The sequence below is a fragment of the Panthera onca genome, chromosome E2 (genome assembly GCF_046562875.1).
Source record: "Panthera onca isolate mPanOnc1 chromosome E2, mPanOnc1 haplotype 2, whole genome shotgun sequence".
NCBI classification, from domain to species: Eukaryota; Metazoa; Chordata; class Mammalia; order Carnivora; family Felidae; genus Panthera; species Panthera onca.
The window spans coordinates 17,939,705-17,956,394 of NC_138353.1; the positions used below are offsets into that span (position 1 = coordinate 17,939,705).

The 16,690-nt window shown below is 55.7% G+C and overlaps 2 protein-coding genes across 2 annotated transcripts; both read right to left on the reverse strand.

Moving 5' to 3' along the window:
• Nucleotides 1–518: 518 nt before the first annotated feature.
• Nucleotides 519–2,283, reverse strand: TMEM147 (transmembrane protein 147). Its single transcript, XM_060652236.2, has 7 exons — nt 2,087–2,283; nt 1,949–2,018; nt 1,445–1,504; nt 1,223–1,359; nt 1,009–1,093; nt 801–922; nt 519–717 (listed from the first exon to the last, which is right to left on the reverse strand). Exons 1-7 carry the CDS (start codon nt 2,161–2,163, stop codon nt 594–596), a joined length of 675 nt encoding a protein of 224 aa, XP_060508219.1. The 5' UTR covers nt 2,164–2,283; the 3' UTR covers nt 519–593.
• Nucleotides 2,284–2,475: 192 nt separating this feature from the next.
• GAPDHS (glyceraldehyde-3-phosphate dehydrogenase, spermatogenic) lies at nt 2,476–12,758 on the reverse strand. Its single transcript, XM_060652184.3, has 11 exons — nt 12,595–12,758; nt 9,675–9,843; nt 8,845–8,941; nt 8,556–8,662; nt 5,365–5,455; nt 5,156–5,274; nt 4,705–4,786; nt 4,245–4,396; nt 3,919–4,081; nt 2,756–2,853; nt 2,476–2,666 (listed from the first exon to the last, which is right to left on the reverse strand). The coding sequence occupies exons 1-11, from the start codon at nt 12,659–12,661 to the stop codon at nt 2,594–2,596; spliced, it is 1,218 nt and encodes a 405-aa protein (XP_060508167.2). The 5' UTR covers nt 12,662–12,758; the 3' UTR covers nt 2,476–2,593.
• Nucleotides 12,759–16,690: the final 3,932 nt, after the last annotated feature.

Genomic DNA, 16,690 nt, shown 5'->3' on the forward strand with positions numbered 1-16,690 from the left:
CTGAACCAAAGCACCTCAGAGCTCATAAAAGTCTGCCACCCAAGGGCCAAACCCAGAATTCAGGTGGTTGGACTGTTCAGTATGCAATGGGGAATCCCAGAAGGTTGTAAGCAAGGAGGATGCACTAATAAAACTGGGATTTCAGATACATCCCCTTTGCCTCCATATGAAGGGTGGATTGGAAGGGGAGATTAGGGCTGAGAGTCTAGGAGGTAAGCAGCCAGGGAAGGGCCCAGGCTGTGAGGAAAAGCCTCTGAGAAATATATTCTTCAATTCTAGCTCCCTTCTATCACCTGTTCCCTGCCACTGCTCAAAGATTATCTATTCCAAGCCCCCAGTCTATCCTGGAAAAAGGAAGAGCCGGGAACTGCTGCAGAACACAGGACAAACCAGCGTTGGCCAGTTTCCTAGCCTACCTGGCTTCAAAGCCAGAACAAGGGCCTCTAGAACCCAGTGAATATGGTATTGGTAGATAGTTTCAAAGAGAGAGAGCGAGAGAGAAAGATGGAGGCAGAAACAACTTTCCAAATACTGTTTACTTCACAGAAACCTGGAGGCAGGGAAAGGGTATGTGAATGTCTGAGACATCAAGCCTAGGAGTGCACGTTGACAACAGCGACATAGAGGGCGAGGGTGCTGAGGGCCAGCAGCCCTGTCACCACTGCTCGGGCCAGCAGTGCTGTCCAGCTGCCCAGGGAACAAAGGTGGACGAAGGTCCTGTAAGGAAACATCACAATGAGGAAAGGAGAATAGATAACCCACCCCCATTTGGACCCAACATCAAACCCCACCCAGCTCACTCCATGACAAAGGCCTTGTAGACGCTAAGGAACATCAGTAGGAGGACTGCTGGCCGAAAAGTGTGGTATAGGTCGTAGCGTGTTATCATCCAGACCTGGGCAGATGCAACGATGTAATGGACCTGCAGGGAGGTGGGAAGTCAGGACCAGGTTTTGGGAAGAGTACAGCCACCAGCAAAAAGGTGTGTGGGAGAACAGGACTCCGTACCAGACTGATGTTGGAGTCGATGCTCATCTGGATGTACTTCCAGTCAAACTCAATGCCCCGGGCTCCAACCCAGAGGGGGATGCAGCTGAGGAAGGCAAAGGGAGGGATTCTCCAGCACCCTCAGCACCCAGAGTCTGAGCCCCCACCCTCCAGCACCTCCTTAGAACCCAGGTATCCTTTCTCAGGAATCTGGGCTCCAGGCTGCTGCACACACCGGGACATAATGAGCTCGGCGGTGGCCCAGCCCAGGGCAGCAACCATGATCTTGTACTCCCCCTTGCCTGCATTCCGGGACATGACAAGGTTTAGGCCTATCAGGTCTGCCACATCCACGCTGGCCTTCATGAACTCCTGTGGGTCAGGTTGAGGCTTGAGTGAGCACAGGTGCCAGGGGGCCCCACTCCTACACTCCTGCCCCCTCCCTTGTCCCACTCACCCCAATGAAGTCATAGATGCCGCCTTCCCAGGTGGGAAAAAAAGTGGCCAGGAACAGCATCTGAGAAAACAGAAAGATCACTGCAAGGTGAGGGGAATAACCCAAGTGGGATATGCAGGAAATTAGCGTGGGTGTGGAGGGTAGAGCTCTGGGGGTTCAGGGACCCTTGTGGAAAGGGAGCAAGAGGCGGGCAAGATGACAGGATCAGGGGAGACAAGGGGGTAGGGGTCTGAAGTTTGGGTTCCGTGGTGGTCACAGGGGATCGGGTTAGGCAAGGAGGTGCCGGAGCTAGCTATAGCTACCCCGGCAGTGTCAGCAGCACTGTGTGGACCTTGGGGTTAGTTCGCGGCTCCTGCAAGTACGAAACACTCCACCACACAACTGAGTTTTCTCAATTTTACTAAACTGCTATACAAAAGTTGTTTGGAGACCTCGCCCCAAGTTCCGCCCCTTCCAGAGCCCATTTTTTCCAGGGTATTCTCAGGGGGCCCCGGGGGCCCTCACCTTGCACAGCTGCACGAATAGGTAGGTGACCCCAGCCTGCACGCACTTCCAGAAGGCGTTGTACTCGGACCTGCAGGAGCGGGCGGTCAGGCTCGGCCCGGGCCCCCGCCCTCCCGCCCGCGGCTGCCCCGCACTCACAGGCCGCTGCACTTGTACGTGATGAAGTAGGGGAAGTAGGCCAGGGCGAAGCAGTTCCCAAAGTGGAACAGGGTCATGGCGCCGGCCGCCGGGGCCCGCGGGGCGCGGGTCTCTTCCTCGGCCGGCCTGGCGCCCGAGCGCGGGGCTGGCGCCCACCTGCCTCCGCCGCGACCCGCGCGGCCTTCTGGGAGCGAGGCCGGGCCGGCGCCGGCGCGCTGACGTCACGGCCCGCGGCCGGCGCCGGGAGCCTGCGCGGCCCCAGTGCGCCGGAGCGGAGCCAGGTGGGGCGGCGAGGTGTGGTCCCCCACCGCGGGCACCGGCGGAGCGCGTTTGAGTGCGGGGCGCGCCGTGACCCCGTAGTGACCGGCGCAGAGACACGGGCGCGACAGTGAGCACTCTGCGTTTTTATTTCACAACTGGGCGTCTTCCTTCTTCGGGGGAGGCGGCAACGGGAGGTACGGGTTCCGGCCCCGGAGCCCAGGGGAACAGAAGAGGGGTCGTCTTGCTTCACCCGTCTCGGCTGAACATGTAGAGGAGCAGGTCCACCACCCGGTGACTGTAGCCGTATTCGTTGTCGTACCTGGGGAGGGAGGAGGCGGGTCAGGGGATTCCTCTCGACCACTCCCGCTCTCCCCCCGCCCCCAATCTCTCGGACTCCTTCCCCCTCACCAGGAAATGAGTTTCACGAAATTGTCGTTGAGCGCGATGCCGGCGTTGGCATCGAAGATGGACGAGTGGGTATTGCTCACAAAGTCCGTGGAGACAACCTGGGCGTTCGAATTTCAAGATAAAGTGTGGGTCGCCGAGCAAGGACCTCCAGGAGCCCAGGCTCCGACTCTTAGGCACATTGGCCATCCATTCGTTTGCAATATCTGGTGGAGCCCTGCTGTGTCCGGGTTCTGGGGATGGTATGAGGAAGGCATACCGGGGCTTTGCCTGCTGGGGGTGGCCAAAGGACTAAGAAGGCGAACACCCTCATGCTGCACCAGTAAACATGACTTCCTGGTAACGATGCGGGCACTCAGAACGGGCCGGCACGCAGGCCCTCTCTGAGGGGAGGTGGTCAGGCTGGGTCTGGATGTCTAGGAGCATCTGGTCAACTCAGGCCCTCAGCAGTGCCTGAGGTGGAAGGAGCTACAACACAGAGGCCCTGAGGCCTTGGGCCTTGTGTGGTGTTAAGGCCACAGAGGAAGGTGTTCAGCAGTTGGGGGGATGTGATCTGATTTGCTTAAAACGAGATCCCGGTGGCTGTGTGAGAGTGGACCTATAGGAACTAAAGCACAGAGGCAGCACCAAAGGTGGGTGTACAGAGATGGCATGATGGGAGCAAAGGGATGGTGACATCCTTTCTTCACAGGGAGGCCACCGGGCCATGGCCTGTCCCAAGTAAGCGTTGAAAAATGGGAGCCATTGTCTTGTTCACTAAGCATGTATCGAGCACCTGCTGTGTGCCAGTTCCCGGGAAGATGGCTGGGCCCATGGAGGTAAAAAGATAGTCCCAAAGTCCGTGCTTTCTTGTGCACGTGCTAGCAGTGCCAATAGTGACTATGAAATGAAATTTCAGGTAAGGGAAAGGGCCAGAAAGAGATTATCTTATTGAGGACAGAAATTGACGTAGAGACTCGGAGGTGAGGGCAGACTATGTGGCCACCTGGAAGAAGAGCTATCCAGACCACAGGAATAGCAAGTGCAAAGACCCTGAGGCTGGGACAGCAGACCTTCCCAGCCCTGCAGTCCCTATCTTGATACATTGTGAGCAGCTCTTTGGCAAGTGGACAATCACATTTCCTCCTCAGAGGGCTCCTCCCAGGGTCGCCCTCCTCAGCCCCTACCTCATCCTCGGTGTAGGCAAGGATGCCAGCCATGGGCCCCTTGGCTGCTGCTTTTATGGCATCTTTGATGGCCTTGTATGAGGTAGGCTGGGCCAGGCGGCAGGTCAGGTCCACAACAGATACATCAGGGGTTGGCACCCGGAACGCCATTCCCGTCAGCTTCCTGGAGAATCCCACATTAGGGGTGGGAGTCAGAACCCAGGGACTTTTCTGTCCATCCCTCGTTGTCTCTGCTTTCCCCTCAGTGGACACCTCAAAGATTGGGGGCCAGTCCAGTCCTCCTGGGTGCACCCCCTGACCCTGGTTGTAACTTTCTGCCCTCATACCCGCTGAGGGATGGGATGACTTTGCCCACGGCCTTGGCAGCCCCTGTGGAGGCTGGGATGATGTTCTGGTGGGCACCCCGTCCATCTCTCCAGGCCTTCTTTGATGGCCCGTCCACTGTCTTCTGGGTGGCAGTGTAGGAATGAACTGTGGTCTTGGGAGAGGAAGAGGGCTGAGTTGTTGAGGCCTTCTCCTAAACTCCCATGCCTCTTTTTCCCAGGCCGGAGGTTCTAACCCAGGTGTGGAGACTGGTGTGGCCACCACCAGAGACCACAGGAGGGCCACGTGCAGGCCAGGGTCCAGCCTTGTCTGCAAGTTGCACAGTGTTTAAGAGACTTTACCACCTGGCTCCTCCTCCCGAAACAAGTCTCTCCCTTTTACCACCACACGCTAAGCAAGTCCTGGGAGGAAGGTGTAGAGTTTCCCTGCCATCCCTCCTGCTCCAGCTCCTCTCCAACTCACCATCAGCCCTTCCACGATCCCAAATCGCTCATGGATGACCTTGGCAAGGGGGGCCAGGCAGTTGGTGGTGCAGGATGCATTGCTGAAACGGCCCAGGTGTGCAAGGGCACCGTGAGGTGAGGCCCAGAGCCAGCACTACCCCCCTCACCTCTCAGTTTATGCACACAGGCCTGGTTTTGTGAAAGTCAGGATGGGGATGAGAGAGATCACTGGGGGTGCCTTCAGGCTGAAGGAGGCACCACAAGTGTGGCCGGAGAAGCTCCCCAAGCATGTTCCCCAGGAGCCGTGCTGTTCTAACAGTCTCAGGGTAATGTTAATGTGAAGGTTGTTAAGGCTTCGGGAAGGGAGATGTGAAAGCACCAGGGGGCTATTGGGAGTAGGGGTGAAGAGGGTGAGGCTGGCACGTCCTCTGGGTGCCACCCACACGCTTCAGAATGTTGCTGCCCGTTACCTGACAATTTTCATGGAGCCAGGGCTATAGTTCGTCTCGTTTACCCCCATGACAAACATGGGCGCGTCTGGTGACGGTGCGCAGATTACCACACGCGCGGCACCTGCCTCAATGTGGTTCTAGAGAAGGAACACAGATGTCAGGAGGTGCTTCAAATGTCACCCCCCCACACCCACCCAGCCAGCCCCAGGCACCTGTCCCCCACTTACCGAAGTTTCCTCTAACGACAGGTACACACCCGTGGACTCCACCACAAAGGGGCTCCCAACAGACTTCCAGGGGATATCTCTGGGCTGCTTGCTGTGGAGGGTGGCAGCGCTGGAGTCAGTCTTTTGCTGCATGGCCTTGCCTTCACAGTCATGGCCTGCACTGTTCAAAAGGCTGACCAGACACCTTCCTGCCTGGCCTGCAACTGTCTTTTCCCCCCACCCCATCCCTAGCTATCCCAGTGGATTTGATCCTGCTGGTTTTGCCTTTCATCACTAACCCCGCCTTGCGGGCCTCTTTTCTTGACTCTACCCCGCCTGCTATGCCTGGGTCCAAGCTGCCACCTTCCTGACTTAAACCTCAACGCGCCTAGGGGGGCCATCCCTGACTGCTCCCAGCCAGGTCAGGCCCATTCTACATATGCTGCCCAAAACGTGGGCCCCGGCAAGGTGAGGCCTGCCCCGCCGCTTCCGGTCCCCAGCCCTGGTAACCTCCCCACAGCCCTCCTAGTCCCTTGTCCTCCACCGAGAGCCCGGTGCGAGAGGCTGGGCAAGTCTCTGAAGACACTCTACATCCCTGAGAACGGATCCCAGGGGAGAACTGAAGCCCGAGGTGGCCCTGGGGCCTGCAGTGACTAGTGGTTTACATTAGAAAGTAAAGGAGATTCTGTTTGCTGTTTGAGAAGCTCACATTTCCACTTGATAGCCAATGTTTGTATTTGAAACATCAGACACCTAGCGTTTGCTGTCTTCTACTTGGCTTTAGCCAACAAGCGATAAGTGAATAAACCGCATACTGGTTTTTTCTCTCCACGGGGTTTATCACAACAGTGATATTTTCTTCTGTGGTTATTTGTCAGCATCTGTTTTGTCTTCTAGACCACTCTGTGCCACTGAGCCTGCACCCTGCAGAGGGTTTCAGTGTTGGGGTTTTTTTGTTAACCATTATACACGCCTGCCACGTACCCGTGTTCTGAGTGCTCTACCTTATTGAACTCCTTTGACCCTGGTGACCTGAGGAGTAGGCACTGTTACTGGCATTTTTCAGAGGAGCCGGCACCTGGGCAGAGGGGAGGAGAGTAGCAGGCAGAGCCGGCTGAGAGGGCAGGCGGCCTGGCCCTGGATGCACTGTGAGAATGGAACAAGTGAACGAACAAGCTGCTTCCCATCTCCCTGGACCGCCACACATGGTTCTCTCCGGTCGTCTGTTCTGTCAGGGTGCACTTTTCATCATCTGGCCCAACTAGCTCTTCTCTGCTGCTCCGTTTTTCCTGCCTTCCAAGTTGCGGTGGAGAGGGGAGCACTTCGTATTCCTCTGCCGTTGCTGAATTGGCATCGGAGGAGACCCCAGCTCCTTTTCTAGGCTGTCACGGGCCCTGCCCTCCTCTCCAGAGGGCTGTTTTGAGGATTCCATTCTTTCTTCAAGGAAGTAGAGTCTACCCAGGGCTAGGGCCTGCGTCTGCGGTGCCAAAGCCGTAATGGCGACACAAAGCAAGAGGGCCCTCCCTGCGAGACGACTGTGGCTTTGTGGGAAAACACCCTTCCCAATGTCCCCCCACACCTGTTAACTTCGGTCGTACTCCCCACTACTGCTGTGGTGGGTATGATCATCATCCCCAGCAGATACCGTAGGAAACAGGCTAGGACATTTCAGTCTCTTGCCCAAGGTCACCCAGCTAGGAAGGGGTGAAGCGAGGGTAAAACACACAAACCACATGGCTGGTGCCGAGTGCCCGAAGAACATCCACGGTGCAGTGACAAAAGCGGGCGGACAGGGAAGAGCTGCTGGAGTCACCAAGGAAGGCAGCACCTGAGTGCTGGGCGCACACTGAGGGGACAGACGGGATGGGGAAGGCAGGGAGAGTGCCCCAGGTGGCAGGAGCGCCAGGCTGAGCAAGGAAAGGACACGGGATGTCTGAGCAGTGACTGCTGTGCCGGAATTGTGTTAGGGGTTAAGATTCCAAACTTGGCTCAGGCAGCTTATACTCAGGGGCTCTCCAGTCCCGCCTCCACCCGCCGTCCTGCTCATCCTGCTCGCACCCAGCCCTGAGTGCCTCGTCACCAGCCCTCCTGCCCCACGCGCATAGACACCGAGGTGCTGGGAGTGGCTGCGGCTGTCTCAAGCGGCAGCAGGGCCAGTTGTGGCTGCTAATTTACATTAGAAAGATAAAGTACGGGGGCGCCTGGGTGGCGCAGTCGGTTAAGCGTCCGACTTCAGCCAGGTCATGATCTCGCGGTCTGTGAGTTCGAGCCCCGCGTCAGGCTCTGGGCTGATGGCTCGGAGCCTGGAGCCTGTTTCCGATTCTGTGTCTCCCTCTCTCTCTGCCCCTCCCCTGTTCATGCTCTGTCTTTCTCTGTCCCAAAAATAAAAAATAAAAAACGTTGAAAAAAAATTAAAAAAAAAAAAAAAAAGAAAAAAAAGAAAGATAAAGTACGGTTGCGGTTTCCCTTTATAAATTTTTAAATTTTTTGTTATCTTGAAAGTGTTTATATTTGAAAGCATATTAAATATCTAACATTACTGCTTTTGATTTACAGATTCTAAACATATCTTTCAGTGGCAGGAAGGGTAGTGATGTCAGTGTGAACCACGTGAAATGGGTACTAAGGAGTCAGCATTGCCCAGGTGTAAGAGATACTCGTTTAGGGTCCCAAGAGGTGGATGGCCGGCTTGGCTGGGATGACATGGAAAGGCAGGGGGGAGCTAATAGTCCTGGGGGCCCCATCAGGAGCTGGGATTTTATTCATGGGGGAATGGGAAGCCATTGGAAGATTTAAGTAGGGGAGTCACCGCGTCCAGGTGATGTTTTTAAAAGGCCTCTGTGGCTGCTCTGTAGGAACCAAGTGGAAGCGGTTGGCTAGGTGGTGATGCCATTTCCTGGGAAGGGAGATGAGTAGGTTTGGGGGTTGAAGGAGAATCAGAAGTTGAGTGTTAAACATTGAGTTGCTCTGCCTGTGAGAAAACATGTAAATGTGTGCTAATAAAAAGAGTGGGTCACCTTTCTAGACTAGTGTTTTTACACCATTTTAGGGGCCAGGGACTTCTCAGACCCCTCGAGCCCAGTACCCAGAGGCACGTGCACACACAATTTGGGGGGTTCCGGGCCCCACACAAGGGGCTGGAATCTCATCTGGTCATTTCTACAGCTCCTGCGTTAATCTGCTGCAGGCATGCATCGCACAGCTTCCCTTACCACTGGAAGACGTTGATCTCCTGGTTGTCTACGACCAGCTGTCCATTCCTGAATTCCACGTTCCCCTTGTACTGGCCATGGGTGGAGTCATATTTAAACATGTACACCTGTGGGAGACAGGATGGCTCCCAGTCTTGAGTGTCGAGGGTGGAGGAGCTGGCATCCCGAGGGTGTCCCCACCCCGGTGAAGGAGCCACACGGCATCTGGGAGCCTTCCATGGAGCTCTCCCGAGCGCCCTCCCCACTCCAGTCCCACCTTTCCCAGGTCTACCGTCGGCCTGCTGCTCACCATATATTCTGGGTCAATGAATGGATCATTCACTGCCACCACCTTAACACCCTTCTCCATGCAGGCGCGAAGCACCAGGCGGCCGATGCGTCCAAATCTGTCCAGGGACAAGGGTTGTGGGGGTTGTCCTCAGAGTCCTCGCCAGCAGGCAGAGGAGGGGACGGGAGAGAAGGGGATAACAGGAGGTGCACTCTAGGGGACTGGGTGGGACTCAGTCTGGGGAGAGAAGGCAAAGTGTAGCCACTGTCATCTCTCGCCCAGATGTCCTCTTCAGCCTCTTCACTGCTTTTGCTACCCACCCAGCCCGTCCCCCTATCCCTAATCTTGTAGCTGGATGGATCTTGTAGAGCTTAGGTCAAATTATGTCTCATGGCTGGAAAACCTCCATGGCTCTTAATCAGTAGAACCAAATCTGGACTGCTTACCATGGCCTGCCAGGCCCCTACCAGCTTTCCCCTGCTCCCTGCCTCCTTTTCTCCCTTGCTTGCTCCCCACCCAGTGCCAGTGTGCTTCATGCACTGACTTCCTGCCTGTTAGCTCACTGAGCTGCCCCAACCTCAGAACTGGCTACCACTACTCTCTCCAGCCTTACTGTACCCAACTTCCATGCTGTTCATGTCATGCGTCACTAAAACTGTCGTGTTCCTGATTCCCACCAGAATGTGAGTCCTCTCAGGGTGCACCCCTGTACCTTCTCCCTGTATTTCTCCAGCCAGGATGGGCAGAATGAGAGCACTGGTGGTGAGAAATGGGGAGATGCCTCAGGCAGCAACCAGAGGAAAGGCTGGGCCCTAAGCCTTCAGGAGCGGCTAGGGCCAGGCTTGACTCACCCATTGATGCCCACGGTCAGCTTCTGAACCACAGGGACCTTCTTAGGGGCAGGAGGCGGGGCTTCCTCCTTGACTGGCTCAGGTTTAGGCTCTGGCTCAGGCTGGGGCTTGGGCTGTGGCTCTGGCTCTGCCTCAACCTTGGGCTCAGGTGGGGGTGGTGCTCTGGTCACTGTTGAGGAGGGTGGGGACAATGAGCTGCGCCACCATAGTGGGAGAGAATGAACCCTTTTTGCCACCCAGAACCTGTTGCTGGTTCCAGGCCCCTAGTGGCCAACCACCTAGCCCACTGTTTCCCCAACCCACCCGATCCATAGAATGATCAGGGGGTAGGCTTACTTAAAATACCAACGCCTGGGGACGCCTGGGTGGCTCAGTTGGTTAAGTGTCAGACGCCTTGGTTTTCAGCCCAGGTCATGATCTCATGGTTTGTAGTTTGAGCTCTGTGTTGCTGTCAGCGCAGAGCCTGCTTGGAATTCTCTCCCTCTCTCTTTCTGCCTCTCCCTCGCTTGTTCACATGCACTCTCTCTCTCTCTGAAGATAAACTTAAAAAAAAAAAAAAGATACGCATGCCAGGGCCTCTCCCCTAGAGATTGTAACTCATTATGCATGTATTTTTAACAATCACTTGGAGTGATACTGTCTATGCCTCAGTTTCCTCCTCTGTAAAATGAAAATAATAGTACACTCTTAGAGAGTCACTGTGATTAAATGAGATGATATATGTGATGCTTATGATGGAGTCTAGGAGACAGTCCACATACATTAATATTTCAAAGATTATTTCCCAAACTTGTCTGATAATTGTGCCAACCCCGTGGTCCCCAAGTTGTTCTGATGATGAGAATCCCACGGTCGGCCTCTTCCTAGGGAAATCTGATTCAATAGGTCTACACTGAAGCCAAGGACTCCTGATTCTAAAAGCACTCCAGGTGATTCTTATGCTCAGAGTAGTAGGAAATACAGGTGTATCAAAACACGAAACGAATGGAAACCCGCTCCAGCTTCCACCTCTCCAAACGTACACGCTCCCACTCCCATACGGCAATTGAAAACCCCTGTGTTTGGAGGTGTGCTAGCTGCGCTACAGATAAGGGCTTGAGGAGAGGAGGGGAGACGTAGAGGCCGCAGTCAGGGGGCCCGGCCGGCAGAGGGTTTCTAGCTGGGAATCAGGCCTGAATGTCAGCCCCTGCTCAGCCACCTGCGTGGTCTTGAGCAAGTGAATGAGCTCTCTGGCCTGTTTCCTGGTGTTGCATCTGCACCTTCTACCTGGGGGCTGCTGTGAAGACTCAGATCTCCAGGCCCAGTAGGTGCTGACCTCAGCGGAGGGAAGAGGTTGCTACCAAGAGTACTTGTGAGGAAAGGAAGAGAGAAGAGGTTGGAGAGGCCCTGGAGGAGGAAGGTGGGTGTTGCTCTTGGCGCCAGAATCAAAGGCACCTGGGAGGTGGTGGGGCTAGGAGCCGTGGGCCAGCTTGGCCTGTGGGTCTCCCTGACCTCTACGGGCTGCCGCAGTCCATGTGGTCTGAGTCTGGACTGTGGGTCTCCAGGGGCAATACCAGTTCATGAAGGTATTAAGAGTTTATTGGTGGCAGTGACCCTGTGGCTTTGGTGACCTAGGATGTTTGCATTCCTGGGGGTTCTGCTTCCGCTATCACAAAAGAGGGAGATTCGTTCATCTGGGCTAAGAGTGGGAATCTGAGACCACTCGGCGGCCTTTCGGGAGAAAACTCAGGTGGCTCTCCTCTCCCACCTGCCCCCAGGCTTTCTCTCTCCTCCCCTCCACTCCAGGGGTGGGGTGCGTGGGCTGGAGGGAAGCTCCTGCACTAGGAAGGAAGAGCCTGAAGGAGCTTCAGTGATGAAGCATCACCTGGTAGGTGAAACAAAGGCAACAGGCGCGTGCTCTCCTAATTAAGATGACGCTCCCCTTTCCTGGGTGCTGCCATGGGCTAGGTGCCGTGCTGAGCTCTCGCGGCCACCTGCTCGCTGAATGCTGTGAGGCAGGAGCGATAAATCCGCCTCACAGAGGGGAAACCGAGGCCCGAGGTCACAGGGCGAGCGCTGAGCAGGCGGGAGGTCCGCAGCGGGCAGCAGCGGATCTGCCCCGCGCAGCTCCTCGGGGGTCCCTCCCACCGCCTCCGGCCCTGGCACCCCGGCCGCGGTCAGTACGGAGGCAGCGGAAGCAGCCGGGGGAATGCCGGTTGCCCTGCCCTGCAAGACCTGGGTTCATCCGGCTGGAGTGTGGGTGCACCTATGGCTGGGTGCGGTAGGGCTGGCTGCCCAATGGCTTGGAGCAGGGGACTGCGAGTCCCAGCGCTACTATTCTGGTGCTGAGAGACCGAGGGAGGCGGCTCGCGCTCTTCCCTGCCGCTCCGAGTGGGGTCAATAAACACCCTGGTCTCACCAGGTGTTTGTGAGGTTCCAATGAGCGCACGCCTGTAACGTGCTTGGCGCGGCTCTCGCTGTGCACAGGCCGAGGAGGACAAAGCCCACCAACCCCCAAGCGGCCTTTCCGCGCTGGGCGGTAAGAGCGTCCCTCCTACGTGAAACCCGGCTGGCTGAGGTTCTTCAGCAACCTGCGGCCGTTCTCAGAAATGCGCCCTCGTAGACGCGGCTCCGCCCCTGTCCCCGGCCCCTGCTTCCTAGCTCCCACCGCGCGCTGGCGGCGCCACGGCCGATGGGGGCCGCTATCTGGCCCGCCGCCATCGCTATAGAAACCAGTCGGCCAGCTGCGCAGGGGGTAGGGACGGAGGGAAGCGGCTCCGCGGTGGCAGAGTCGCGGGCCAGCGGCGCCGCACCCCGTCTCCTGCCCCCTCCCTCGTGGACACTGGGCGGCGGGCACGCGCGCCGCAGGGGGCTCTGGGCTGCGGGGGCTCCGGCCCGCCCTTTCTCCCGTTCCCCGGGGTCGCCCCGCTGCCTCCCTCACCCGGGCACGGCTGTCGCAGTAGCTGGACAACGGTGACGTTGGTGAGGACGATGTCGCGTTTCGACATGGCCTAAGGTTTCATTGCCTGGTCGCTCCGGGAGCTGCCGGGACGTTACTGCGGTGCGGGGCGCCCAAGTTAGTGGGGCCGGAGCGTCTCGTCGTGACGTCACAGTGCCCTGTGACGTCACAGAGGAGGCGGTGCGAAGCATGTGACGTCCGCGCGCGTGCACCGCAGCCCCCAGGCCGCCCGCCACTGACGTCTAGAATAGAATCCAACTTTTTACACTGGTCCCCAAAGCCCTGGTCTCTCTCTCTCTCTCTCCCTGGGCACACTGGCTGTGTGCTGCTCCTTGACCCTCCTCTGGTTAGTTAGCTGCCTAGCTGCGGTTTGCTTGTTTGTTTTTGCCTGGAAAGCCGTGTCCTTGCTCAGCTGCCTCCTGGTTTCCCTCCGGCGCCACCCTTTAAGAGAGGCCCTCCTGACTCCCATCTGAAGTTCTGTCCTGCCTCAATCACTACCGACCATCGCCCTCACCCCCTCAACCCGCCTATCTCCCAGAAAGCTTTGTCCGACTTCGCTCCCTGAGTTAGATGTTCCAGTGTGCAAAACTCCATCGTTATACTCCCTACATTTTAATTTTTCTCACAGCAAATGTCTCTCCCTAAAAATCATCTTGTTTATTCGTTTTCTTGCCGGGTGTCTCTGCCCTCTAGACTCTTGGAGGGCAGAATGCTTGTCTACCTTCACTTTTCTATCCCACTGACTAGAGGAAGGTTTGGCACCTACAGTGCTCACTCAATAAATACCAGAGTGAATACAGAAATACTATATCCTCACATTTCTTCTGACTCCCAATCTTAAATTTAAGCGACCTCCAAGTCAGATCCTCTCACAGCATCCCATTCTTCTTGTGGCTTTTCACATAGTTTGTCATGATCTAGTTATTCATTGACTTGCTCAATGTATCCCCTGTCGTTCACCATGGGGCCTCCACCACCTAAAACTGTGCCTGGGGCAAAGCAGCTTCTGGGACAGATGGACAGATGGCTCCTTTCCTCTAAAGCACTGGGGGTGGGGGCTTGCTTGCACATCTGTGACTCACAGGCAAGGGCCTTCACCTGCAGGGCTAGCTGACACACAGCTGTGACCAAGATTTAGGGAGTGTGGGGGTTTGGGTCAAGAGGGAGTCACCATCTCAGAGAGAGGTGTGGAAGCCAGAAGAGGCAGAATGACACCATAACCTCTTCCTTCCCCAAGCCTTCGTGGGAACTCCATTTGCCAAGCATCTGCCACGGGACAGGGTGAAGGTGAGGCTCTCCTGTTTGGATGCTTCAGGGAAGGGGAACTGAAAATAAATTGGGTGTACAGATGGGGAAATTTCAATGACTCAAGACCAAAATACAGGTATTAATTAAAAGGGGGACAAACTTAACATGTATGATGGGGGCTGTGGAAGATCACCCAAATGAAACCAGGACTGAAGAGGGGCCAGTTTTGTACAACTTTACAATGACAGATGTGGAAAGCTAGATGCAATTAAAAATTTTCTTAGAAAATATAAAGGGGTGGGGCACCTAGGTGGCTCAGTCGGTTGAGCGACCGACTTCAGTTCAGGTCATGATCTCATGGTTCACAAGTTCGAGCCCCGCGCGGGGCTCTGTGCTGACAGCTCAGAGCCTGGAGCCTGCTTCGGATTCTGTGTCTTCCTCTCTCTCTGCCTCTTCCCTGGTGCGTGCGCGTGCTCTCTCTCTCTCTCTCTCTCCCTCTCTCTCTCTCAAATATAAACATTAAGAAAATATAAAGGATCAACAGTGATGTAAAAAGAAATGGCAAATCTGAGCCGACCAATAACAAAAGAAGAAACAGAGTTAAGATTTATCCTCCCAAAGGCTGACCCAGATCCAGATGACTTTATGGGCAAGATCTACTAAAGCAGAGGTGCCTGGGTGGCTCAATTGGTTAGGTGTCAGACTTCGGCTCAGGTCATGATCTCGTGGTTTGTGAGTTCAAGCCCTGTTTCGGGCTCTGTGCTGACAGCTCAGAGCCTGGAGCCTGCTTCAGATTCTGTGTCTCCCTCTCTCTCTCTGCCCCTCCCCCCACTCACACTGTTTCTCTCTCTTTCTCTCTCAAAAATAAACATTAAAAAAAAAAAAGAATAATTAAAAAAACATCTGCCAAAGCCTCAGGAACAAGTGTTCGCCAGCCCATAGGAATGGTTGCAGATCCTAACCAGAGCGGGGAGGCCCTGGGCAGGGCATGTGCTCTCTGAGACCGTGTGTGTGTGTGCTCCCACTGGTCCCTCCCGGGGACTGTTTGCTGTGACGCTGGGCCACAGAAACCTCTTTGACTTGCTTTAGAGAAGCAACAGGGCCACATGACCAAAGCCAGCAGAGGACAGCAAAGGAAGGACGACTCCAGGCCAGTCTCTTATGGCGCCAGATGCCAAAGTCCTGAAACAAGTAGTGGCAAATGGGAACGGGCCTGAGAAGCACTGGGGCTGCTGGGAGATGGTGGGATGGGCAGAGAGAGGGGTGGAAGGATATGATGGAGTGCATTTCAAAAGGAGAAACCCCACCTCTCAATCTCAGGGTGGATTAGGATTCTGAAGTTCACCACCCGCCCCTCCCCACCCTGCAATCTCCTGGCACGGGAAACTCCCTCATTTAGGCACCGGACAAGGGCAGAAGAGCCACACCTGAGTTTGCCCAGGGATTTGGCTTTGTCCCTGGAGCGTGAAACTGGGAGACAGATTTAAGGAGTTCAAGCTTGGAGACGTGGCACGGTTTGTCGCCCTCTACAGGAGTGCCTAGAAATGGCAGAAGCCCCTGGGTCTCTGGGCCTGGGCGTCAGGACCCCGGGTGGCACCATGGGTCCTCCAAGGGGGGTGGGCCTTTGAACAGAGCTGACAACACGTGCAGATTCTCACCACACCTGGGCACCCACGCACATAACTCTGCCACCCCCGCTCACTCACACCCTGTACATTCCTTCCCGTGAGCCTTCCCACCGGGAATCCCACCTCCACCCCCTCTCTGTCTCTCCCTTTGGCATCAAAACCCAAATCTCTTTCACCCCTGCACCCAACTTACCCACACACTGGCTCTCATTCTTCTGGTCTCCGCCTGCCTCTAAACTAGCCCCAGATAACGATGCTGCCACAGACCGACCGGCCACCACCTGCCCTTCCTTCTGGTGACCTTTGTCATGCCCAGGCTAGACTCCCGGCTCTTCCCCTCCAACCCCTACCACCATGTGAACGCTTGGGGCTTTAGGCTGGGACCGAGGAGGCCCCAGGGGGAGGAGGGAAGGAAGGATGAGCCCCTGGCCTCCAGCCCAGGTTCTGGCTGACACTCTCTTGCTGCCCCCGGTCTTCGGCCCCTCCCCGTGGCTGCCTCAACCGGCTTTTCAGGAGACACTGCGTCCTGTCCCAGCGCATGGCAATCAGTCCTCTGCCCTTGCCCAAGGCCTAGGAAGCAGGAGCCAAGGTTCTGTTATGAGAATGTGTCCTGGCTCCAAAATCTGTAACCCTCCCCAAGGGGCCCTATGCTGCTCTGGGGACCCAGGCACCCCTCTCTCCAGCGCCCTCTGAGACTCAGGCTCCCTTAGCAAGCATACGATGTGTACTTACATCACATACTTTCGGGGAGTGCTTCTTTTAATCCATCCACTTGTTTAGCCTGGAAATATTAACTGAACCCCAGGCAATGTTCTAAAAATTGAGGATGTAGCAGTGACCAACACAAAAGCCCTGTCCTCTGGAAGTTTACAATCTGATAGGTGATGCAGACAATATAAAAGATAATTTTGGGTCATGGTAAATACTTATAAAAATAAAAACAAAAGGATGATATCATCCAATATAACTGAGAGACAACCAGGGAAGGTTTTTGTTTTGTTTTGTTTCGTTTTTTGTTTTTAGAAGGCGACATTTGAGTCAAGAGCAGAATAAGGAAGAACCCACCATGTGAAGATCTGAGTTGTGCATTGCAGACAGGGAAGACGGCAAGTGCAAAGGCCATGGAGGCAGGAATAAACCTGGTGTGTCTGAGGACCAGGGAGAAGACCCATGGGGCTGGGACGCGGTAAGTGTAGGGCAGG